Source organism: Tenrec ecaudatus, chromosome 9 (genome assembly GCF_050624435.1).
Source record: "Tenrec ecaudatus isolate mTenEca1 chromosome 9, mTenEca1.hap1, whole genome shotgun sequence".
NCBI classification, from domain to species: Eukaryota; Metazoa; Chordata; class Mammalia; order Afrosoricida; family Tenrecidae; genus Tenrec; species Tenrec ecaudatus.
The window spans coordinates 28990020-29017644 of NC_134538.1; the positions used below are offsets into that span (position 1 = coordinate 28990020).

General features: G+C 40.8%; 1 protein-coding gene across 1 annotated transcript in view; it reads right to left on the bottom strand.

Annotated features, from left to right (window-relative positions):
• The window catches only part of PCSK6 (proprotein convertase subtilisin/kexin type 6), a 129399-nt gene that overhangs the window by 69344 nt on the left and 32430 nt on the right, over nt 1–27625 (bottom strand). Inside the window, exon 2 of the mRNA XM_075557950.1 lies at nt 24819–24923. Coding sequence (XP_075414065.1) covers nt 24819–24923 — 105 coding nt within the window. The remainder of the gene's footprint in view (nt 1–24818; nt 24924–27625) is intronic.

Sequence of the window (27625 nt, forward strand, 5' to 3'; positions counted from 1 at the left end):
TCGGCTGGTGTGGAAAAGGAACTGACCGACCACACCACACCCAGAAGGAAGCTGAAGCAAAGGAAGGAGGAAGAACGGAGCAGAGCACACCTGGGCCCACCAAGCTCAGAAGATGATAGGCTGGCTCAGAGGGTCCAATGTACAGAGAGGACCATATAGCCGGCCCCATGGCGAGATGCAACATCCTGCACTAACCCATGGCCCTACAAGGGACAGCACCTGAGACACAGTGGGGGATGTGAGACTGAGCTGACCTCACCCCAGAGGCAAAACACTGGGGGCGTGCAATGGAGCGGCGGGTGAAGCAGAGCAAGGAGGTCCCAAGGGAGTATAAAGGATGGACTTTGGGGCCAGGACATGGCACCCCATCAGACTCATCCGGAAAAGACTCCTAAAGCGCAACAAACAGACCCCAAACTACTAACAGGTTTTATGTTTTTCTTTTTTTGCTGTCTTTTTGTTTTGTTTTTTCTTTTTTTAAATTTTGTATGTCAGTGGCTTTTTTGTTTGTTAGCGTGTTGGTGTTGCTGCTGTCGACGCCATGTTCTCATGTGCCACTTTGGTGTTGTCAAAGCCATCCACATTTTTTATGCACATATTACTATATCTGCAGGTCCACCTAGATAAGATAGGCCAGACAAACAATGTGAGAAGAAAATAAAGGGACCAACAGTCCCGGAGGGTCATGAGAGCATGGGAGGTAAGGGAAGGGAGGAGGTGTTGGCCAACCCAGGGACAAGGGAACAAGTGGTTTAAAACCAGTGGAGGGAGGGGATGGGAGGACTGGTAGGGAGTGACCAAGGGCAAGGTAAATGAGAGGAATTACTGAAACCAGAATGAAGGCTGAACATGGTAGTGGGACAGGAGGAAAGCGTAAGGAAATAGAGGAAAGGAGTAGGAGGCAAAGGGCATACATAGAAGCCTAAATGCATACATGTATATATGTAATTATATTTATGATTATGGGGGAAATAGACCTATGTGCATATATTTATAGGTTTAGTAGTAGGGTAGCAGGTGGACATTGGGCCTCCTCCCACGCGCTCCCTCAATACAATAGCACCTTGCTCAGCTAAATGGTCATTCCATGATACCCACCTTCCCAACATGATTGCTGAAGACAGACGTGTGCATAAGCAAACGTGGTGAAGAAAGCTGATGGTGCCCAGCTATCAAAAAGATATAGCGTCTAGGGTCTTAAAGGCTTGAAGGCAAACAAGCAGCCATCTAGCTCAGAAGCAACAAAGCCCACAGAGAAGAAGCACACAAGCCTAAATGGACATGAGGTGTTGAAGGGATCAGGTAGCAGACACCAAAGAACAAAAACCATCATTGTGTGATCACCTTCACCACATAAACGCTGAAGACGTATGTGTGCATAAGTAAGTGTGGTGAAGAAGGCTGATGGTGTCCGGCTATTGAGAGATATAGCATCTAGGGACTTAAAGGCTTGAAAGTAAACAAGCGGCCATCTAGCCCAGAAGCAACAAAGCCCACATGGAAGCAGGACACCAACATGTGTGGTCATGAAGGGCCAAGGGGACCAGGTTTCAAGCAACAAAGGCAGGGGGGTGGGGTGGAATCCTATCATCGTGAATGAGGGGAGTACATGACGGGGACCCAATGCCCATCTGTAGACAATTGGACATCCCTTGCAGAGGGGTAGTGAGGAGGAGGTGAGTCACTCAGGGTACAGTGTAACAATAATGAAATTCACAACCTTCTTCTAGTTCTTAAATGCTTCCTCCCCGTGCCCCCCCCCCAACTATCATGATCCCAATTCTACCTTGTAAACCTGGTTAGACCAGAGGATGCACAGCGGTACAGATGGGATTTGGAAACACAGGGAATCTAGGACAGATGAACCTCTCAGGGCCAACGGTGAGAGTAGCGATACTGGGATGGAAGGGGGTGTAGAAAGGGGGAACCAATCTCGGGAATCTACATATAATCTCCTCTCTGGGGGGGGGTAGGAAATAGGAAAGTGGGTGAAAGGAGACTCCAGGCAGTGTAAGATAAAATAATAAATGATAAATTATTAAGGGTTTACGAGGGATGGGGGAAGGGGAGGGAGGGGGAGGGAAAAAAGAAAAATGAGCTGATTCCAGGAACTCAAGCAGAAGGCGAACTTTGAGAATGATTAGGGCAAAGAATGTATAAGGGTGCTTTACTCAACTGATGTATGTGTGGATTATGATAAGAGTTGTATGAGCCCCAATAAAATGATTTAAAAAAAAGAAGTTGTCTCAAAATAAGCAGCCATCTAAGAAGGGTGTCAAGTCCACATAGAAGCACACCAGTATGTGTGATTTAAGAATTATAAATAATAAAATCCAAATTGGGAGGAGAGAAGGGTATCAAAGTTTAAATTCTGACCACTCAGTTTTCAGAAAAGTATGGATGACAGTGGAAGCCCAAACTCCATTTCCAGGAACCTACAAAGAGTCAGAGAGGTGCAAAGATTCAGGAACCTACAAAGATTCCATAGTCAGAGAGGTGCATGTCTGTTATCAGACAGAGATCACTGTAAAGATGACAATGGAAGATGCAGCTAGGTTAAAATGTAACACCTTACCATTTGCTCTCCCTTTTGACTCATTTTAAATTAGTTTCAGCTTCTAGTATTTTCTGCCTTCTTTTCTAACTTTTAATTTATTTGTTTTTTATTTCCAACAGTTTTATTGGCATATGAGTCACATATCATACAATTCGATAGTTCAATCACATCAAGAAGAGTTGTACACTCAATTTTAGAACATCTCTCTTTCTTGAGCTCATCCTTATTAGCTCACCATTTACCCCTAAACTCCCGACACCCTCCCACCAAGGAATCATTAATACAGTTATTGTCTCGATATATTTACCTATCCTGGATTTCATATACAGAAAAACATTAGACAAACAAACAAAACTAACAACAATAACAAAGTAAAACAGATAAAAAGCTCAATATGAAAGAAAGCAGAAAATATTAAAAACTAAAACAAATTTAAATGGATCATGACTGCAGAAAATATTAAAAACTAGAACAAAGTTAGATGGATCATAAGCAAAATTAAATGACAGGGTGCTAAATTTTACCCTACCTGCATCTGCAACAATCCCCTTTCCACTGCATTCAGCATGCTAGCAAGGTTCTTCACATCCCTGGTCCCTGGTGAGAGGAGATTCACCAGGGGCTTAATCCATGTGAGGTTTTTCTGTTTTATTTTGTTCACAAGACAGTCAAAGTTCAACCTTGAGTATATCCTACGTGAATTTAAAGACCATTTCAAGAATAGGTTTAAGGTGTTGAATATTAATAACTGAAGACCAGATGTGACATCAAGGGCACAAAGAAAGCAAAAGGTCATTAAAAAGACAGGAAAGGAAAAGACAAAAACTGGCATCAGAAGAGACTCTGAAACTTGGCTTTTGAATGTGGAATACCTAAAGTGAATGAAAGCAAGATTAAGGAAAAGCTGTCCAGAGCCTTTCCAAGGGTGACATGAACAAAGACCTGGATTTTAAAAAACAAAAGGGCAATCAATCAACAAGATAACAGAAGAACACAATCAACTTGTTGTCTTAGACATATACAGAACTCTTTACCCAACAATATACATTTTTCCCAGCACTCATAGAACATACTCCAAATAGACCATATGTTAGGCCATAAAGCAAGCATCAATAAAATTTAAAAATATACCTAGTACAAGCTCTCTTTTCTGATTACAATGCTATAAATTATAAATCAGCAATAGTAAGATCAAGGGAGACTGGGAATCAAGTACATACAAATTGAACATCTTACTTAAAATTCACTGGATAGTTGAAGAAATTAGGAGTGCAATTTAAAAAGTCCTCAAAACAAACGAGAAAGAAAGCACAACATATGGAACACAGCAAAAGCAGGACTCATTTATAACAATAAATGAGCACATCAAAACAGAAAAGTGAACCAAAATAAACAACGTAACCCAATATCTACAACAAGACTAACTAACTTTTGGCCACTGTAAGACAACAAAAAACAATGATTAGAGCAGAAATAAATTAGAAAAAATATAGAAAATGCAACATATGACAAGAAATTGGTTCTTCAAAAGGATTAACAAAATTGACACACCACTGGGAAACCTAACAAAAAAGAAAAAGAAGGCAAAAAGCAATTATTACAAATAATGAAATGAATGACAATACAACAACCAGCTTACCTAAAATAGATAGTTTTTATTGGAGTACAATATTACAAAAACATCCTTTGTACTTCAATAAATTTGTAAACCTAGAAGAAATGGAAATAATTCTAGAAAAACATTACCTACTTAAATTAACAGATTGGTAGAAAATCTTAACAGACCTATAATACACAAAGAAATAGATGTGGCCATTAAAAAATAATGTCGAGCCCTTTTCACGAAGATGGCACCGAAGGCAAAGAAGGAAGCTCCTGCCCCTCCCAAAACGGAAGCCAAAGCAAAGGCTTTAAAAGCCAAGAAGGCCGTGCTGAAAGGCGTCCACAGCCACAAAAAAAAAGAAGATCCGCACGTCACCCACCTTCCGGCGGCCCAAGACCTTGAGACTAAGAAGGCAGCCCAAATACCCTGGGAAGAGCGCCCCCAGGAGAAATAAGCTGGACCATTATGCCATCATCAAGTTCCCCTTGACTACAGAGTCTGCAATGAAGAAGATCGAAGATAACAACACACTTGTGTTCATTGTGGATGTCAAAGGCAACAAACACCAGATCAAACAGGCTGTGAAGAAGCTCTATGACATTGTCGTAGCCAAGGTCAACACCTTGATCTGGCCTGACGGGGAGAAGAAGGCATATGTTCGACTGGCTCCTGACTATGACGCTTTAGATGTTGCCAACAAAATTGGAATCATCTAAAGTGAGCCCAGCTGGCTAATGCTAAATATAAACTTTTTCAATATAAAAAAAAAAATGTCGAGAAGCGTCCTGAGGAGCAATGCGGGTGGGTCTAAAAAAAAAATGTCAACATCAAAAACTTCATAACCAGATGGTTTTACTCAGGGCTATTACCCATCATTAGAGAAGAATTAACACCACCCTAACCGAACAATTCGAGAATATAGGAAAGGACAACATACTTCAAAACTCATTTTATGAAGCCAGTATAACTCTGATAGCAAAACCAGGTAAATACATCACAGGAATAGAAAAGTATAGATGCTAAAATTTTAACAAATTCCTAGGTAACAAAATTCAAAAAAGCATCAAAAAAATCATGATCAAGGATGATGCAAGGATACTAGAAAAAACAATCAATATAACACACTATATAAATAAAACAAAAGAGAAAAATCACTTAATTATAAAACATTATGCACAAAAGGTATTTGGATAAAATTCAACATTCATTCTTGGTAAAAGCACCGAACAAAATAAGACTAGAAGGGAACTTCCTCAGCATAATAAAGGTCATCTATACAAAACAACAGCAGCATTTTACTAACCGGGAGACTGAAAACACTCCCACATCCAAACTCAAACCAGATAGCATTGTCCTTTATCACCACTCTAATTTAATACACCATATGTACTCAAGTATAAGTCGGCCCAAATATCAGCTGAGGCATCTAATTTTACCACAAAACCTGCATTAAAAAATGTGCTGACCCCCAGAAGAATTTATTTGAAAGGGCGGCATTGAATCTGCAGCTCTGGGAGAAGGACATATCTGAGCACATGGGAGCAGATGAAGTAGGAAGAGGAGAGAGTGCAACACATCCTGGCCCACCAGGCCATGAGGATGATGTTCCCAATTAGAGCAGCCAGTCCAGTCCACAGAGAGGACTACATGGCCGGGCCCACTATGAGACATGAGGCCCCCCCCCCCACTGACCCACAGCCCTAAAGGGGACAACATTGGAGACACAGTGTGGGAATTGCACCTGACCTGATCCCGCCACACTGAGACATAACACTAAGGGGGTGCAACAGAACAGCAAGGGAACAGAGCAGTCAAGTCCCCAGGGAACATTGAAGTGGACTTTGGAGTCAGGGCGTGGTGCCTTAACAGACTGGACTGGAAAACACTCCTAAAGGCCAACAAACAATCCTTGAACTAACTACAAACTTTTCTTTTTTGTTGTGTTTTGTTTTTGTCATTGGTTTGTTGTTGTTTAGTTGCATATTATTGCTTGGTTTTGCTCTGTCTTGTTTTTGTGCATGTTATTATCTCCGCAGGTCTATCTAAATACGATAGGCTGGATGAACAATCTGGAGGAGAAAACAATGGAACTGACAGTTCTGGGGGGACATGGGAGAGGGGGAGGTTGGGGGAAAGGTAGAGGTGTTAACAAACCCAGGGACAAGGGAACAACAAGTGATTCAAATCGGTGATGAGGAGGGTATGGGATGCCTGGTAAGGCATGATCAAGGGTAATGTAACCAAGAGGAATTGCTGAAACTCAGATGGGGACTGAGCATGATAGTGGGACAAGAGGAAAGTCAAAGGAAATAGAGGAAAGAGCAGGGATGCAAAGGGCATTTATAGCGGTCTAGATAAAGACATGTACATACGCAGATATATTTATAAATGAGGATAGGTAAACAGATCTATGTGCCTATATTTATAGGTTTGGTATTAAGGTAGCAGAAATACATTGGGCCTCCACTCAAGTACTCCCTCAATGCAAGAATACTTTCTCCTATTAAATTGGCATTCTATGATGCTCACCTCCTGACACAACCACTGAAGACAAAGTGGGTGAATAAGCAAATGTGGTGAAGAAAGCTGATTGTACCCGGCTATCAAAAGATATAGTGTCTGGGGTCTTAAAGGCTTGAAGGTAAACAAGCAGCCATCTTACTCAGAAGCAACAAAGCCCACATGGAAGAAGCACACCAGCCCGTGTGATCATGAGGTGGCGAAAGGATCAGGTATCAGGCATCATCAGAATAAAAAGTCTTATCATAGTGAATGAGGGGGCAGTGAGGAGTGGAGAACCAAAGCCCATTTGTAGGCCACGGGAGATCCCCTTACAGAAGGGTCTTGGGGAGGAGACGAGTCAGTCAGGGTGCGATGTAACAACGATGAGACACACAACTCTCCTCTAGTTCCTAAATGCTTCCTTCCCCCCTTGCAAGTCTGGCTAGACCAGAGGATGTACACTGGTATAGATAGGAACTGGAAACAGGGAATCCAGGGCAGATGACCTTTTAAATTGCTGGAACTTATTGAAAACTTTGATAACACTGTATGCTAAATCAGATCAACATGCAAAAATAAATAGTAATATCCAACCTTATCCTTTGTAAAAACTATATTTTATTAAAATTGTATCTATAAGTAAGCTTTAAAATATTTGATCTTGCTTGTAGTGAGAAAATCCTTCATTAGTTATAAACATCATAAATATGTTATGCCAATTATGGCTCTGTGGTCTTCTCGCTTTTTTTTTTAATAACATCTTTCAATGCACAAAGAGAGTTGATCTCACAATGCAGCTCAATAGAGTCCTGGAGGCCAAGTCTTCTCTCGCTTGCTGACAGCTTTCTGGGTTCATTTCTCCCTTTGATGGCCAGGTCCAGCCTCTTCCAGCCACAGCCTGCATCTCTTTCTGTCAGTCTGTTCAGATTTCCCCTTTTGGAGAACTTGGGGGTGTGGAGGAGCAATTAAATCTGTAAGTGCTGTCTTTATCAGGGTGCCTGCTGCACAAGTCCAGCTATCTGAACCCTGACCCTCCAATATTTTAAAAACAAACAAACCAGGAAATAAATGCTGAAGAATATGTGGAGAGATTGGAATACTCACACACTGCTTGCTTGATTGTAGAATTGTATAGCCTATATGGAAAATAGTATGGTGTTTCTGTAAACAAAGGTGAATGGAAATACCATATGGCTCTGGATTCTCTACACACCAAAGAAATAAAGAAACTATGAATGGATATATGGACATCTGTGTTTATTGCAGCATTACCTAGAAGTCCAAAAAGGTCAAAACATATAAAAGGCCCATCTGTGGAAGAATAGATAAATCATCTTTGGAACACATTCAATAGAATATTATTCATCTCTAAAAAAAAAAAAAAAACCAAAACAGTCAAGCACCTCATGACATCAGCAAATTTGTAAATATTATGCTCCTCCAAAAAGTTAGTCACTTTCTTAAAGACAAATACTAAATGATACCAGTTTTATAAAAGAAAAAAATAAGAGATAGGTTTTCAAACCAAAAGAAGCTGACTTTGAAAGTTACAGTGAGGGTGGGAACAGAAGGAGAAGAAAGGAAAGGGTGGGGGAGAGGGAGCTGGGAAAAAGAAAATAAGGCCACATACACCGGAATCTTATGGTTATACTGTCATTGTTCTGATAAATTGGTTGTACAACTGTCTTTGTGTGTTTTCCTCTGTGTGTGATATAAAAGAGGGGGAAAAAATGATGGATCTAAACACCGGTTTGAGTGACTACAACAGGAGGGGAAATTACATTGACTTGAATGTGTTTGCAGTACATGGGCTGGGTTCACCAGTTTAAATAAATGGGAAGAACATGCTCAGGCATGTTGAGGAAAAAACTGCAGAAAAAATTCAAGTAGTAATACTGAAAAATTGTATGAGTGAAATATTGAACAATGCAGGAAGCATAAAAAAACAGTAGAAAAAATTCAGTCACTTTACCAAAAAGCTGGTCTATGTTTAACCATCTCAGGAGATAGTTTGGGAACACAAATCAATGGTACTGAAGGAAGATGTTTAAGGTGCACTGACGGCAATGTCAAAAAACAAAGCTCTACCAATTAATGGAATACCAATTGTGAGATTAAAAAGTAATAATAGGGCAATGTTGGAAGTGCACTATGCCAAGAAATTTAAAGACAGCTACCTGGTTATTCTTTCTTAATTCTTTAGTCACTTTTCCTTTGAGACCCAGGAGACTTGCTACAATCCTTTAAAACCAAGCAGGTCTTACTTTCTGTGTTCTAACAGTTCTCCTGATATCTGAGCTGCTCCAGTAATATATACCTTTTTTCTTCTAGTAGACAAATGTAGCTCCTTTGGCCTGTTTCCTGACAGCAGAATTCAAAAGGCAGACACCAATCTTTTCTTTTGTTATTTCTCTCTCTCCTTCCGTTTAACTGATGGGATTTTGCTGTGATAATTAGGTAGATTCATCAGTCACGGGAGTAATCTCTTTAACTAAAAAGCTAGGTCCTTGGTGAACAGTCTAGAGAATGTGTCCATGTTGTTATTGTTGGTTCTGACCCATAACAACACTGCACAACAGAAAAAACACTGCATAGTCCTGTGCCATCCTCAAAATTGTTCCTAGACAAGGTTCTTGACAACTTCAAACTTTTCTCCATTTATTGGTCCAGTTAAAGAATTTGTGTTTTCTTTACATTGAGTTGTAGTCCATACTAAAGGCTACAATCCTTGATTTTCATCAAGTGTTTTAAGTCCGCCTCACTTACAGCAAGCAAGGCTGTGTCATCTGCATATCCCAGATTGATAATAAGCCTTCCTCCAATCCTGATGCCACATTCTTCTTCCAGATTCTCTGATGATTTGCTCAGCATACAAACTAAATTAGTATACTGATAGGATACAACTCTGATGCACACCTTTCCTGATTTTAAGCCATTTTTTCAGTATTCCCCTTGTTCTGTTTGCACACCTCTTGATCCAGTTAAAGGTTATACATGAGCATAATGAAGTGTTCTGGAATTCCATTCTTCTCAAGGATATCCATAGTTTGTTATGATCCACACAGTTGAATGCCTTGGTATACTCATTAGAACACAAGTAAACATATTTCTTATTCTCTTTCAGCTAAGATCCATCTGAACTAGTAATAATATATAGCCCTTATTCACATCCTCATCTGAATCCAGCTTGAATTTCTGGCAGCTCCCTGTCAGTGTATTACTGCAACCACTGTTGTGTGATCCTCAAAATTTTACTTGCAAGTGATTTCAATGATATTATTTTATAACTTGAGCATTCTGTTGGGTCACCTTTTGTTAGAATAGGTACAAATATGGATCTTTCAGTTGGCCAAGTATTTGTCTTTCAAATTTCCTAGCACATAGAGTAAATCTATCATCTGATAGTTCAAATATTTCCATTGGTATGCATGAATTCCTGGAGCCTTCTTTTTGGTTAATGCTTTCAGTGCTCGTTGCAAGAGCTTCCTTCAGTGCTATTGGCTCTTGCTGATATGCTACCCTATTCAAAAGGTGGACTGTCGACTAGCTCTTTTTGGTACAGTGACTCAGTGTATTCTTTCCATTTTTTGATGCTCCCTGTATCATTGAATATTTTGTGCATAGAATATTTAACTCAAGGCTTGAATTTTTGCTTGAATTCTTTCAGTTTAAGATAGCTGAGTGTGTTTTTCCTTTTTTGTTTTCATTTCGTTACATTTTACTTTGTCTTCTTAAGTTGCCCTCTTCAATTTTTTAAAAATCATTTTATTGGGGGCTCATAAAACTCTTATCACAATCTATACATACATCAATTGTATAATTTGTACATTCGTTACCCTCATCTTTCTCAAAATATTTGCTCTCCACATAAGCTCCTGGCATCAGCTCATTTTTCCCCCTCCCTCCCCACTCCCTCATGAACCCTTGATAATTTATAAATTATTATTTTTCATATCTTACACTGTCCTATGTCTCCCTTCACCCACTTTTCTGTTATCCATCCCCCAGGGAGGAGGAAATATGTAGATCCCTGTGATCGGTTCCCCCTTTCTACCCCACCCTCCCTCCACTCTCCCGGTATCGCCACTCTCATCACTGGCCCTGAATGGATCATCTGTCCTGGATTCCCTGTTTCCAGTTCCTATCTGTGCCAGTGTACATCCTCTGGTTTAGCCAGATTTGTAAGGTAGAATTGGGATCATGATAGTCTGCGGGGGGGAAGGGGGAGATGAGAAGCATTTAGGAACTAGAGGAAAGTTGTTATGTTTCATTGTTGCTACACTGCACCCTGATTGGCTCATCTCCTCCAGGCAACCCTTCTATAAGGGGATGTCCACTTGCCTACAGATGGGTTCTGGGTCCCTATTCCACACTCCCTCTCATTCACAATTATATGATTTTTTTGTTCTTTGATGCCTGATACCTCACCCCTTCAACACCTCGTGATCACACTGGATGATGTGCTTCTTCCGTGTGGGCTTTGTTGCTTCTGAGCTAGATGGTCTCTTGTTTACCTTCAAGTCTTTAAGACCCCAGACACTGCATCTTTCGATAGCCAGGCACCTTCACTACAGTTGTCTTCAGTGATCGTATCGGGGAGGTGAGCACACAATGATATGATTTTTTTGTTCTTTCATGCCTGATAATTGATCCCTTCAGTACGTTGTGATCACACAGGCTGGTGTGCTTCTTCCATGTGGGCTTTGTTGCTTCTCAGCTAGATGGCCGCTTGTCTACTTTCAAGGATTTAAAACCCTAGATGCTATATCTTTTGATAGCCGGGCTCCATCAGCTTTCTTCACCACATTTGCTTATTCACCCACTTTGTCTTCAGCGATTTTACTGGGAAGGTGAGCATCATAGAATGCCAGTTTAATAGAACAAAGTATTCTTGCATTGAGGGAGTACTTGAGTGGAGGCACAATGTCCATCTGCTACCTTAATACTAAACCTATAAATACATGCACATAAATCTATTTCCCCATCATAATAAATATACTTACGTATGTACATGCCTTTATTTAGACCTCTATAAATGCCCTTTGCCTCCTAACTGTTTCCTCTATTTCCTTTGACTTTCTCTTGTCCCACTATCATGCTGTCTTCATTTGGGTTTCAGTAATTCCTCTTGGTTACATTTCCCTTGATCACGCCCTACCAGGCCTCTAACACCGTCCTTACCACCGATTTGGATCACTTGTTCTCTTGTTCTGGGTTTGTTAACACCACTTCCTTTCCCCCACTTCCCCCTCTCTTATGTCCCCCCAAAACTGTCAGTCACATTGTTTTCTCCTCCAAATTATTAATCCAGCCTATCTTATTTAGACAGATCTGCAGAGATAATAACATGCACAAAAACAAGATAGAGCAAAACCAAGCAACAAAAGAAAACAACAACAGCAACCAAGCCCACACGGAAGCAGCACACCAACATAGGTGACCATGAAGGACAGAGGAGACCAGGTCTCCAACATCAAAGGTGGGGAGGTGGTGAGAATCACATCACCGTGAAAGAGGGGGAGTGCATGATGGGGACCCAATGCCCACCTGTAGGGAGCTGAACACCCCTTCCAGAGGGGTAGTGAGGAGGTGATGGGCCACACAGGGTTCAGTGTAACAACAATGAAACTCAAAACCTTCCTCTAGTTCCTGAACGCTTCCTCCCCTCCCAATCATCATGACCCCAATCCTACCTTGCCTTGCAGACCTGGTTGTACCAGAGGATGTACAGCGGTGTAGTGGGGATCTGGAGGCACAGGGAATCTAGGACAGACGAACCCTTCAACACCAGCGGTGGGAGTGGCGACACCAGGAGGGAAGGGCATGTAGAAAGGGAGAACCGATCTCGGAGATCTATGTGTAACCTCCTCTCTGGGAGATTGGCAAGGGGGAGGCGGGTGAGGGGAGATGCCGGGGAGTGTAAGATAAGATATAATAATTATTTATAAACTATCAAGGGACCAGGGGTGGGATCGGGGAGGGAGGGGGATGGGGGGAAAAAAAGGGAAACCGAGCTGATTCCAGGAAACCAAGTGGAAGGTAAATTATGAGAGTGACGAGTGCAATGAATGTATAAGGGTGCTTTGCTCATTTGATGTATGTACAGATTGTGATAAGAGCCTTATGAGCCCCAATAAAAAGATTAAAAAAAAAAGAAAGAAAATGATTAGGGCAAAGAATGTACGGATGTGCTTTATACAATTGATGTATGTATATGTATGGATTGTGATAAGAGTTGTATGAGCCCCTAATAAAATGTAAAAAATTAATTAATTAATTAATTAGTTAATTAATTAAAAAAAAAGAAAACAACAACAAAAAGCCAATGACAAAACAAACAAAAAACCCCACAACGTAACTACAACAAAAAAGAAAAGTTTGTAGTTAGTTCAAGGACTGTTTGTGGGCGTTTAGTACTGTTTTCTGGTTGAGTTTGATGGGGTGCCAAGCCCTGGCCCCAAAGTCTATTTCTGGTACTCCCTGGGGACTTCGTTGCTGTGCATGCCCTTAGTGTTTTGCCTCGGTGGTCCTCTTCAATTTTTTTTGTTCAACTCTTGGAGTTCATCATTTTTACCATGTGCCTTAGCTACTAAACAATAAAAAGCAAATTTCAGAGACTTCTCTGACAACCACTTTGACTTTTCTTTCTGGTCTTTGTAATGACATTTTGCTGTCTTCATAAATGATGTTCTTGATGTACGGAAAACAGCTCATTGAGTCTTCAATCCATAGTATTCAATGGAGAAATTTTAAAAAATATTTTAAACAGTTTTATTGGCAGTTAATCTACATATCACACAATTCAATCGCTCAATAATATCAGGAAGAATTGTATAATTATTACCACAATCAATTTTCTTTTCTTGAGATGGTCTAAAAACTCAAGTGAGAGCTACCCCTGCTCATTTTTGGCTCTCGTGGACTTGTTCTCATTTTCTTCAGTTTTATCCTGAACTGAGATACGAACAATTGGTGGCCTCTTCTTCAGTCAGACCCTAGCCTGGTTTTAGCAGCTGATAATGTGTTTCTCCATTGTCACTTCCCACAGATGTAGCTAATTATGATTTTTATCTTTTCCATGTCTAGGCTTTGTTTGAATTGCTTAAAAAGGCATTTGCTGTGAATATATCCTTGGTCTTACAAAATTCTATCATGTGATCTGCAGCTTTGTTTCTATCACCCGGACCATATTTTTCAACTCCTGTCCCTTCCTATGTGTTTCCCACTTTTGCATTTCATTTGCCAATGATTATCAATGCATCTTGATTGCATGTTTGATCAATTTCTGATTGAAGGTGCTGGGAGAATTCTTCAGTTTCTTCACCACTAGCTTTTGTGGTTGGTGCATAGATTTGAATAATACTTTTGCATTGATTGGATTTCCTTAAATATGGATAGATATAACCCTATCACAGATAGTATTATACTTCAAGATAGCTCCTGAAATATTCTTTTTAACAATGAATACAAAGCCATTCCTCTCGATTATGTTACTCTGGTCAAGTAAATCATGGGATTTTTCTGCTCAAAGTGGCCCATACCAGTCCATTGCAGCTCACTAGACCCCAAGCTATCCATCTTTATGCATTCCATTTCATTTTTGATGACTTCCAATCTTCCTAGTACAGTCCAAGGTCTGATGATTCGATTTTTAGAGCTGTTTCTTCTTACCTTGAGTTGTGACCCATCGGCAATGAAGACCCTGAAGGCTCAGTCACCTCTTGAGTGCCGCCCCCCACCCCCACCCCACGGGGCCCATCCTGCAGCACCGTCTCAACCACGCTTTACTTCCTTTCATTAGGCCTTCAGCATTTGACTGTGTTTCCACAGTGTGCACAAGGTTTGCAGTGGCTGCTTCCTCCAAAGTGGCAGCCAATTTCTCCTTCATAATCTGTTTTGAATCTGAAAACTGCTGAAACCTGTTCACCTTGGTTTTAAATGTAAACACCAGTGACACAGTTTCCAGCATCACAGCTACACACAAGCCAGCAGTGTGACAAAGTAACAGACGTGTTCATACAGTTTACCTCACAGTATTTTCTTTATCTGTAAGTTTGTTTTCACTTTTCACAGTTCATTTTTAAGACAATCTTTTTCTTCTCACATTTGACTCTATGCAGCAAGGACAAACGATGCAGCTCTCTAAAATATTCCTTAGATATCTCTCCAGTCAGAAACCTATGTTCATCATATACAAGGTCTATCTTTCAGCAAACAATTGAATGCATTTCAAAGTTGTTGCCACTGCATAATAATCCCTTCTCTTCCATGTTTCATATTTCCTTTGAAACCCTTACCAAAAGCACATTTAACATTCACAATTCTATCAACTTTCTGTTGGTGACATCATACGTATTTCCTAATAGGGACTTTTCGGCTTTCTTCCCTTATGAGCACTCAAAAGAATTGTCTTTAATGCCCATAATTCTACCAACAAATTTCTTCAAGATAATCTAGGCTTTTACTATTACATACCTTAATACTCTGCCAGACGTCACCCATTACCCAACTCCAAAACCACTTCTCTACTGTAGGTATTTGCTATGGTAGCAACCTACTTTTGATAAATTCAGTCTAAGTTCTAGTGTTGGTAAAACAAATACCACAATGGTTGTAATAAACAGAAGTTTATTCTCTCACATTCGAGAGGCTGAATTCAGAGTACTGACTCCAGGATAAAATGCTCTGTTGGCTCTGGTGGAAGATCCTTATTCCTTAACCCTTTTGTAATCTTCATATGGTATTATTATCTTCGCCCATCTCTACTCTGCTTACTTTATATAACCCCTTTTAAATTCAAATGAGACAAACTCAAGATATGCCTTACACTGATAAGGCTTCCTACTCCATAAAGAGTTACTGCCTTGAAAACCCACAGGGGCAGCTCTACCCTGTCCTATATGGTCACTGTGAATTGACATCGACAGTATGGAAGTTAGTTTTGGGTCCCTGCCTGGTTTATATAGCAAAGATAATATATTCCCAAATAGGGTTCTGTGAGCAAATCCCACTTTCATAACTAACTGTATGGTAAGGATCTGATTGAGTCCAGTATTCCAAATATGGACATGGATCTTGTCCTCACTTTCCCATTTCGATATCTTCATGGCCATCTACACACGCAACATATTTTCCAACCCTCACCATCCAGACCTGGGTCAGAGTTCACAGGTTAGAAGGACAACATCTTTCAGAATCCCAAATATGTAAATACTTACCTTTACTAGGTCTCACTGCCTTTGTGCACTTACGACTTTTGCTTTATTACAAATAAAAAGTATAGAAAGAGACATACGAGGGCCTGGGAGAAGTTACAGAACAGTGCTTCTAAGATCCAAAGAGGGACACACTATACTCTCCCACGTGTGGTCACAAAGCAGGAAGCTGCACGAGTCTCAGTGCTCAATGCTCGTAACAGCTTCCCCACATGGCCAAAACAGGTTCCATAATACTTTGTGAAGTTTAGGTATCATCAGACCCCCAGGTGGTACCTCTTGGTCTAGTCAGTCCTCATGCATTAACCTCAGGTGTTAATATGGCTCAAAATAATTTGTTTTTGCAAGTTATTTCATACCTCCAAAGGGAGTAAGGAAAGACTTAATATGAGAACTTCTCAAGAACACAGGGAATGCTGTAGTACGCATAGATGTGGAGTTAAAAGACTGAGCGTTTGCTTTGCTACATGTTGTGTTAGAAATGCCTTTAAAACACATCAGAAATACCGTGCATGCAGCTGAAAATTTCACCATCTTTTACGTTCATTTAGTTTGATTTTTTAAAACCAATTGGTCATAACCATGCCACTGTTCAGTCCGAATCAGCTGAGTGTTGCTAGAAATGTCAGGGGGAGGAGGAACAAAACTACTTGCCACTCTTTTCAAAATGGCTGAGGGTAGGAGCAATGCTTTTCCAAACTGTGGTAGGGAATGGCCAGACTGCTCCTCTCCCCATGTGGGCACTTTCTTCAGGGCTCGGGCAGTGATCCACCTCATTTCCTGTTTGCTACACAGTTCATCAATCCTTGAGATCAAACTGTTCACTTATTGTCTTTTTTTTTCTTTGTTTATCAGAAACCTTATGCTTGTTTACACTTCTAACAGAAACCAATCCAATGACACTCATAAAAAGATATAATTATATATCAAGCAAAAATCCAAGCCCAGATCAAGTCCTTAAGTCCGATACTAGTCCACAGTCCCTCTTCAGCCTCACACAGCCGCATGCAATGATGCAAAATGCAAGAAGGTCATGGGCCAGCGGGTGCAAAGTCTTGGGGGTCCACTAGCAGTGGCTGCATCTCTAGGGCTCTCGCAGGTCTCAGTGAGTCTTCACATGGTTTGCTGGCAATAAGGTGAAGGCAGAAAAGAAAGTGGCCCACCTCCAGAGACCCATTTATCTCGGTGGCATCTCCAAATGAGGTGATTACGCTGAAACCTGATTGACTGGCTAAACACCACCACATCTTATGAGTGCCCAAAAACCTAACTATCCCAGGCTCTAACATACAGATAACATACGGATGTCAGATAAAATTCCATTTGTAGCTAGTGGAAAGATCTAATTCAATGTTTCATCATGGCTTCAAGGAAACCTGAGCTTTAATTAAGCTATGGGGCAAACTCTCAGTTTATACAACATAATGCTCATTCCAATGCTTGTTATCATGCTCTCATTTCTAAATTTGGAGTCTCTCAAGTGAAGCATAAAACTGAAGCTTCCATTGCCTCAGAAGGAGCCATTTAAACATTTTTATTTTCATTTCCATCATCAAACTGGCAGAGAATTGAAGGGAAGAAAAAGATCAAACCCACATTATTATGTGAAAATGTAGGGTTTGAATGATACAGCCAGCAACATCTAACTACAAGCCAGCTTGGAGTATAGTAAGAACAAATAATTTTTAAAGTGGTAAGCCCTTTCAATTATTGGCTGATACTTCTGTATTATCCACCCTTCTCCACATTTTTGGCAAAAAAAACAAGTTAAAAGCAAGTGTTTTCAGTTTCCTTAGATGACAGTCCTTGGGAAAACCCAACAGCTAATAGTGCACAGTGAGAACACTTGGGCTGTTCTCCCATGGGTAGTGTTAATCAACAAAGCAACTCAAGCAAAACAACATTTTTCTTTTTACTTATTCACATTTTTATTGATACCTAATCCACATATCATACAATTCGATAGTTCAATCATATCAAAAAAATTGTTACCACTATCAATTTAATAATACCCCCCTTTTTAGTCAAGGGAGAAGGAAGCATGCTGTCTGCTGAGTGGTAGCCATGTGGATCTGGGGTGAGGTCCCCAGAGAGGGAGGAGGCCCTGACAAAGGGATGAGGCATTCTGATGGGAGGGGCCGTGCAGCAGAGAACACAGGTGTACGTATGTTGGGAGGAGAGAAGGAGGGGCTGAATGCCACATGGGAGGAAGAGAGGTTGAGGATGCTCTTGGGATCATTAGGTGGGGAAGGTCTTTAGAGGTGTGCAGAACTGACCTAGGGCATTTGGGGGTACCCTGGGAACCCAGGCTGGGTGTTGTAGAACACTGGGACACTGAATCCTGCACAGCTGGGGTGCATGCATGCTCCCAAAGCAGCATCGGTGAGACCTGGTACTGGACTCTACCTCAGACACACCTGAAACCTGAGGATGAAGCCAGAAAACACATGGTGTCTGAGGAAGCAGAAGACAACTGTACCAAGTGTTGTCCTGTTGGTTGGCAGACAAACAGGAATTTGCTACATCAACGCCCTGTATGAGTGTTGAGATACGTACTATTCCGGCAATCCTGTGACGCCATTCTGCTATATTTTGCTTATGCTGTGCATAATAGGGTGTGTCTCAGAGGTGCACCGCCATTGGGGGTCATCCTCTTGAAGTTGTGTTACTTGTTTCTAGGTTTTTCAGTGAATGAAATCCAGGGACATTGAGCCTATAGGAAAAGAAAACATAACAAGGATTTGAGGGGAGGGGCAATGTGGAGAGGTGGGAGAGATGAAGAGGGCATGATCTCAAGAAGTCCAGGAAGAAAACGTATGTCTGGAGACTATGGAAGAAATTGTACAATTATGTTTGACAGGAAGGAACTATGGAATGATATGATGTATTAATTTCCAAGTTAAAGCAAAATTTTTCAAAAAGCATAGATCCAGGAATGAGTTCTGGACTTGCACTAAATCCTAGCTCCAACTTCAGAACATTTAGTTCTTACATCATTGCCCTGCTCAGTACTCAAGTTCCTTAAATGACCACTGGAGATAATGGTGCTGTAACAAAGTGTGGTGAAGAAGGCAGATGGTGCCTGCTGTCAATCGAAATAGTGTCTGGGGTTTTAAAGGTTTGTACAAGCAGCCATCTAAGAAAGGAGCCAAATAAATCCACACAGAAGCATGCCAACTAGTGTGAACCAAATATTACAATGACAAAATTTGAATATGGTGAAAAATATCAGAGCCAAAATTATGAACACCCAATTTGTGGAGGATATGGTGGACAATGGGAGCCCAAAACCCATCTACAGGGTATCTAGTCAGACCAAGCTGCTGGCAAATGCACTCTAGCCAAGGCAAGAGTCCTGAGCAGCCTTACTATCAGGTAAAGACTACTGTAATCCTGATTATGCGGGATCAAATGCAATCCCAGGCCAACTGTCTTCCCTGTCAACAAGACTTGAATTAGTACTGGGTGAAAGTTTATCTCTTAGATGTAAGATGACAGAAATTTCTTCTCTGGCTTTTCGACCATTGATGGGGGTCTTCTTCCTCTTATGCATCATTTGTGTTTTTGCTTGTATACTAATAGGATCTTGCCACCTCAGTGCAATTTGTCTTGCATTGTTTTCTGCTCAGTTTCTCAGCTCTGAAGCACAGGAGGAATGGCAGTAAGATGATAATAAGTATTGCAAGGTGTTGTCAGGAATGCAGAGGTGGGGCATGGGCAATGGGGAAGGAAGGGGATTTGGGGAGTCAACAGTGAGGGCAGGAGCGTGGAGACAGCACTCGAACCGATCCTGACTGCACAGCTTAACTTGAAGGTGTTGTGACTATGGAGGGCTCGGCTCAAGATAGATGTGGTGGTGATTGCACAACTCCCCTGGATGTGAATGAACGACTGAACTATTCAATTGTATGCTATGTGAATTACATGCCAATAAAACTGTTGGAAAGAAAAGCAAAACATCTCAAGAACATATTATCTGCCTTGAAAACTAATGACAGAAGACCTGATGAGCTGTGGGAGGACATCATGAATATCATTCATGCAGATGTCAGAGAAACTCTCAGACTTGCTCTTAATCATAGAGTAGCTAAAGCAAATGGAAGAAAGGATGAAGTCAAAGAGCTTAATGCAAAGTTCAAAGGGTAGCGCACGAAGACAAAAACATATAGTAAAACGAAATGTCCAAGCATCTAGTTTTAGAAAACCAAAATGGAAGAACACACTTTGCATATCTGAAAGAACTCAAGAAAAATTTCAAGCTTAACGTTGCAATATTGAAAGATTCTCTGTGAAAAATATTGAATGATGCAGGAAGCATCAAAAGAAGATGGAAAGAAGACACCGAGTCACTGTGCCAAAAGGACTCGTCACCATTCCACCATTTTAGGAGGTAGCATAGGAGCAAGAATCAATGGTGCTGAAAGAAGTTCAAACTGCACTGAAAGTATTAGCCAAAAATGAGATTCCAGGAATTGATGGAATTCCAATTGAAATGTTTCAATAAGCTGAAGAAGCACTGGAAGCACTTACTTGTCTATGCCAGGAAATTTGGAAGAAAGCTACTTGGCTAACTGACTGGAAGAGATTCATATTTGTGACCATTCCAAAGGAAGGAGACTCAAAAGAATGCTCAAACTGTACAACGTTATCATTGATATAGCATACAACATTTTGCTTAAGATCATCCAACAATGGTTGCACGAAATTGTCAGGAAACTGCCAGAAGTTTGGGTTGGATTCCAAAGACGGCATGGAACACGGGATATCAAATGCATCTTGGATGAAAGCAGAACAAGGCATTCAACTGTGTGGACCATGCAAACTGTGGATAACCTTGAGATGAATGGGAATTCCAGAATACTTCATTGTGCTCGACTGGAATGTGTATACGGATCAAGAGGCAGTTGTGTGAACAGAACAAGATAATATTGCATGGCTTAAAATCAGGAAAAGTGTGCATCAAGGCTGTGTCCTCTCATCAGACCTGTTCAATCTGTATGCTGAGCAAATCATCAGAGAAGCTGGATTGTATGAAAAAAATGTGGCATCGGGATTGGAGGAAGGCTTATTAACAAATAGAAGTATGGAGACTACACAACTTTGCTTGCTGAAAGTGAAGAAGACTTGAAACACTTGCTTGATGGAAGATCAAGGATTGTGGTCTTCAGCAATGTAAGGAAGACTGAAACTCTCACAACTGGACCAATAGGTAACATTATAAATGTAGCAAAGGTTGACATTGTATGGGATTTTGTCTTACTTGGATCCACTATCAGTATTCATGGAAGCAGTAGTCAAGAGATCAGAAGATGTACTGTATCAAGTAAATCTGCTGCACAAGACCTCATCATAGTATTGAAGAGCTAGGATGTTACCTTGAAGACTACAGTGTGCCTGACTCAAGCCATGGTATTCTCCATTGCATCACATGCTTGTGAAAGATGGACACTGTGGTGGTTACATAATTTCATGTCAACTTGATAAAGTGAAGGGGTGGAGTTTAGTCTGTTAATCAGGTCACAGCCTGATGATGCCTCCTGGTGGGAGTGGCCTTCTCATAAGCATTCGGGGAATTTCCTGTCTTCTCCCTGGAGGCAGGACACACACTTTCTGCTTCACCTTCCTGTTGACAAGCCACATGAAGCCAAGATGATGGCAGCCAGTGCCTTGGAGATGCATATACTGCCATTGGATCCAAAGAACTTTCCACCCACTGGCCTATGATTTTCTTGCATTTGGCATCATTGCATTTGCTACATGACTCTATAGAGGAATTTATGGACTAGTATTGGACATATTGGCTAATATCTGACTTATGAACTTAATCTGGACTGGCCTGGTCTGCAATGTTTTCTCCATATACAACTATTCTTTGACATAAGGCTCTTAGACATATATGAGTGTCTCTGGATTTGTCTCCCTAGTCAACCGGGTCTAACAGACACTGAATAAGGAAGGCCATAGAAGAATAGATTGTTTGAATTGTGGTGCTGGAAGACAATACTGAAAGTACCATAGACTTTCAAAAAGCACAAACTGATCTGTATTGGAAGAAGTACGGCCAGAGTGATCCTTAGGGACACGGATGGCAAGACTTTGTCTTTGGACATATTGTCAGGAGAGACCAGTCCCTGGAGAAGGGTGCCATGTTTGCTAACGTGGAAGGGTGGCAAAAAAGAAGGCCGCCAACGAGATGAACGGACACAGTGGGCTCAGGCATAAGAACAATTGTGAGGGAGAGGCAGGACGGTGCAATGTTTCACGCTGTTGTAGTCACTGTAGATTAGAGCCGACTAGATGGCACCTACCAACAACAGCAACATATGCTACAGGGCCGAAGGCTTTTTAAACATTTTGGAAGAGTAGTCAGTTACATACCTTTAAAAACATAAGAGAGGTTGCTAGACAAAACACATATGAAATATTCTGGTTCTACCTCCTTTTTGAGCAGGGTCTTATACTCCCTTCGCTGAGTCCCTGACTTGATCTGTTTTATTTTTGTTAATTTTGTTACGTGCAATCAACTTAACTTGCAGTCTCCAAGTGCCCTGTTCGTCCTAGGGAATAAGCAACTGACGTGCAGGCTTTGCTTCCTGAAGGAAAAGTTGTATTTATCCATTGGCAAAAAACATTCCTTCACGTTCCACAGTCTGAAGGCAAGTAGATATAACTCCAGCACCACATCACATTAGGTGAGCTACTGTATACACTCGTGGATAAGCCAAGTTTTTCAGAACATTTTTATGCAGATTTGTGGTAAAATTAGGTGGCTCGGCTGATATTCAGGCTGGCTTATACTTGAGTATATATGGTAACATGTATCCAAGCTCACAGTAGTCTAGCAGTCCCTTAGTGATATTTATCTAAATATTTCTATTCATTACACTTCATCTTTATCTTAAATATAAATTTTGCCTACTCATTTATCTATACACAAACACACACAACTCATCATCTATTTATCCATCTACACACACACACACACACACACATCCATCCATTCATCTATTTAGATACTCATCCATCTAACCATCTCTAAAGCAAGTTTAGAAATATATGCAGGCTGTGACTATCGTGTCACACAGCCCACTCAGACAAATGACCTGCAAGTTCTTCAAAGCTGAATGCCTAAAGAGTGATGCCCGAGAGACTGTGGTAGCGTATCCAGGGACAAACTATTTTTCTCATCTTCTCACAGCTTAGTAATCCTCTGATATACTGTGTATTGTTCTATGTATTGTTCCATTTTCCTTCTACCATGCTGCTCAAACAGAAGCTCCATAAACACAATCATTGCTGGGAACAGAGCCTCATACATAGCAGACATTGTAAAGACACTTGTTGAATGAATTCAAAGGCTCTCTGGATTTTGAATCTTACTAGGTATCTTCTGACCAATATTTATCAAAAACTAATCTCAAAACTATACAGATAGGAAGTATAATTAACCATTGAAATATTGTCAATTAATATGGCCCTTTTAGCCCTAATTCCTTTTGTGATATATTTTCAATTATAGCCTCTATACCAGTAGTTATAGTCCCATTTTGGAGGGAGTTTCCTATTACAGGATTAAGGTCAGAGGTATTGAGTATCCACCTTAATAAAGGGTGTGAACCAAGTCAACACCCTTTGTTTCATTCGGGGGATGCATGGTCTGTCGAAAGACCAAAACCACACCTCCCTCAGAGCCATTCCTCTGTGTATGAAAGCTATCTCACAAATACATCCCAGCATCATTGGAAGAAGAGCCACCAGTGGAGTATATTCAAGATCTCTGTCTGAAGTGGCAGAGGCTGAGACCAGAAGCAACAAAGGCTGTGACATGGAGACATGGAAGTTCAGCAGAGGAGCCAGGCAAGGAGACCAGAGTCTAAGGCAAGGAGATCATGAGACAAAACAGAAGAACAGTGAGGGAGAGCAGCAAGCTAGCTTCCTGGTACATGGAGGTAAAAGCGAAGGGATCAAGTGACTGAGAGTCTGAGGACGAGAGAAAGACTTAGCAACTGGCAGAGGAGAGGTGTTCCTGTAATCCTGGCCTGTGTAACCTGTTAATTTTCTAATAAACCTTCCTTAATTGTGAGTATTATTTGTGAGTTCTGTGTGGCTATTACATTGAATTATGGAACTCAGCATAGGAGTAGACTGCCATGGGAGAAGCATGGGGTTGGTGTCACAACAGATAAAGAAGCATGGAGGATGGAGGCATGTCTGACCTCTGCTTTGATGTAATAGGGTACTAGGGAAGAAAGAGGAGGTCAAATATGTCCCCCACCACATGCCCCTGAGCCCTTAAAAAAAAACACTGCCATTGAGTCTATGTGGATTCACAGAAATCCTATAGGACCTGGCAGAACTGCCCCTGTGAGTTTCCAAAGCTGTAACTTTATGGGAATGGAGTTTCTAGTGGTTTCCAACTGCAACCTTTCAGACTGCAGCCCAGCACTTAACCACAATGCCGCCAGCGCTCCTTTTCTAAACAATTGGATAACTATGACCTGGAGTCCCAAGGTGGTGGAAACAGGTAATGTGCTCAGTGCTAACCAAAGGTTGGAGGTTCAAGTTCACCAAAAGACTGGCTTAACCACTTCCAAAACATCAACCATTGGAAAAATCTATGGAGGACAGTTTTAATTAAACACACATGGGATTGCCTAGAATCTGACTCAACTGCAATTGGTTGAAATGTAAATTATTTTAGAACTTACAATGTAAGCCTCTTTTCAATTTACATTTATTTTCATCTCAAAAAACATAGGAATTTTCAAGGGAAAATGGTTATATTTACTGCCCAAGTTTTTAAATTCATAGTAGTATTCAAAGTTGATTACATAGTCGTGTTGAAATCCAGATGCAGTCATGTTTAGAACCACAAAACCAGAAAGAGTAGCAGCACTCCAACCCTTGGGGAAGCCCCCTTCCCAGAAGCGATCTCCTGTACCTGTGGGTCCATCCTCAGGAAGATATGGGGTCCTCTGCTGCTCAAGATTGATCTTTTAAATGTTTTGCTGTGATAAAAATGGTAGTAATTTTCTAGGTTTCCAATCTGCAAAAAAAAAAAGCATGGTATTATCAATTAGTAGAACCCTAAAAACAGTTTTTACGACCTGTTTGTCAATGTATTGTATTATGGTGACCTTTAGGTTGCTGTAATGCTGGAGTACGCATACTTCAATATTCCACCAATATTTCAAGTATCATCAGGGCATCCTTGATAGGAAGGCTTCAGTGGAGATTCTAGACTACAACAGACTAGGGGAAAAGTCCTGGTTAGCCCTTCTAAAACGTAACCAATGACAACTTTGTGATTTTCAACAAAACATTGGAGCTATAGTGCTGGAAAATGAGGCCTTTGGCTTGAAAGGCACTCTAAACCACAGTGGCTACAAGAATGGACTCCTTCTGTGCACAGGGTCGCGATGAAGCAGAGTACCTTAATTACAATTAACAACAATACAAACTGTCTCAAAAATACCCCATTCCATAAAAATGTAGCCCAAAGGACATACAGCCTCCATCACTCACCCCACAAGTATCTCCAGCACATAGCCCGTGTTCATGAACATGAAAGTGCATTTTGATACCCCTTTTTGGAGAAACAACACTACGTCACATTCCAAATGAAGCAGACATACCACTGTATCTCAAGGTAAGATGATGACATTTAAGTTTTTTGGTGTTTTTTTCTGTGCTGTTAGCCATATTTTACATATGAATTAATATTCGTTTAGGGGAAAATATCCTTCAAATACTTCAGTTAGTGTCAAGTTAGGACTACATAAAAATCATCCTTTAAAAACAAACTATCTCAAGGGTAGACTGAAATATCTAAGAATGAACACTTGATCTCAAGTCCAACAAGGGAGCCAAAGAAAACACTCTGAGCCATCTGTTTGGGGATTGTGAAAAGGTTAGATGAGACCATTAAACCCCCTGGGTGTCCCAATTTCCTGCCAGGGACAATTTGTCAGAACAGATTTCAGCCTGAAGACAGAACCAGGGGAAAGTAATGTCAAACCCCTAATCTGCTGGATGGTTGGCCCTTTGAGGCCGTCCCAACGGCCAGGCATCACCAATGACCTGTTTCCATTGTATGGTATGTCCTGACCACTGAACATTGGGACATCCTTCTCACATAGCCTGCTTCTTGTGTTAATTTTCACTGTGTGTTGAGAATAACTACTTAACAGACATTTTTATTTTAAAGCCAGATTTTCCAAATCCCTAAAAATGGACTGAATAGTATAAATTCTCCCAAGCTGTTCTCTTCACAGTATATCATCTTTGCTTTCTTGTCAAGCTGCTGATTTTATATGTATGCTAAGACTATATATATATGGTGTGTGTGCATTATTTGTACAATTTACCACTACTTCTCTTTTCTGACAGTTTGTCTTACTGTGCTGGCTTGGTTGTAGCTGTGATGCCAGGGCATTTAAAACCAAGGTGAACAGGTTTCAGCAGAGTTTTCAGATTCAGAACAGATTATGAAGGAGAAATTGGCTGCCACTTTGGAGGAAGCAGCCACTGCAAACCTTGTGCACACTGTGGAAACACAGTCAAATGCTGAAGGCCTAATGAAAGGAAGTAAAGCGTGGTTGAGACGGTGCTGCAGGATGGGCCCCGTGGGGTGGGGGGCAGCACTCAAGAGGTGACTGAGCCTTCAGGGTCTTCATTGCCGATGGGTCACAACTCAAGGTAAGAAGAAACAGCCCTAAAAATCGAATCATCAGACCTTGGACTGCACTAGGAAGATTGGAAGTCATCAAAAATGAAATAGAATGCATAAAGATGGATAGCTTGGGGTCTAGTGAGCTGCAATGGACTGGTATGGGCCACTTTGAGCAGAAAAATCCCATGATTTACTTGACCAGAATAACATAATCGAGAGGAATGGCTTTGTATTCATTGTTAAAAAGAATATTTCAGGATCTGTCTTGAAGTATAATACTATCTGTGATAGGGTTATATCTATCCATATTTAAGGAAATCCAATCAATGCAAAAGTATTATTCAAATCTATGCACCAACCACAAAAGCTAGTGGTGAAGAAACTGAAGAATTCTACCAGCACCTTCAATCAGAAATTGATCAAACATGCAATCAAGATGCATTGATAATCACTGGCAATTAGAATGCAAAAGTTGGAAACAAAGAGTAAGGGGCAGTCGTTGGAAAATAAGGTCTTGGTAATAGAAACGAAGTTGGAGATCACATGACAGAACTCTTTGCAAGATCAAGGGCGTGTTCATCACAAATAACTTTTTGAACCCAACAGTGACTGTAGAAATGGACTTCTCCAGATGGAAAATAAGCACTTACTCATCTATGCCAGAAAATTCAGAAGACAGCTGACTGGAATACATCCATTTTTGTATATATGGTATCAGAAAATTTCTCCATGACACATTTACTTGTTAACCACCATGGAATCAAGTCCCCATCCAGAGACCCCAGGCACAACAGCATGAAACTGTTCAATCTTTTACCACTACCATGATTAATTACAATCGAATGATTGTGATCCATAGGCTTTCTTTGGCTGTTTTAAAAGTAGTCTGCCAGGACCTCTACAGCATCATAGCAACATATAAGCCTCCAATGGCAGATGAGGCGAGGAATTGAATCTGAGTCCTTGCAAGGAAGGTGAGAATTCTACCACCTAAACAATGCCTTGTGTTACTAGCTCTGAATCTCTATTTTAGAAGTAGGTAGAGCTTTTCTAACTTGATTCCCGTACTTCATGTG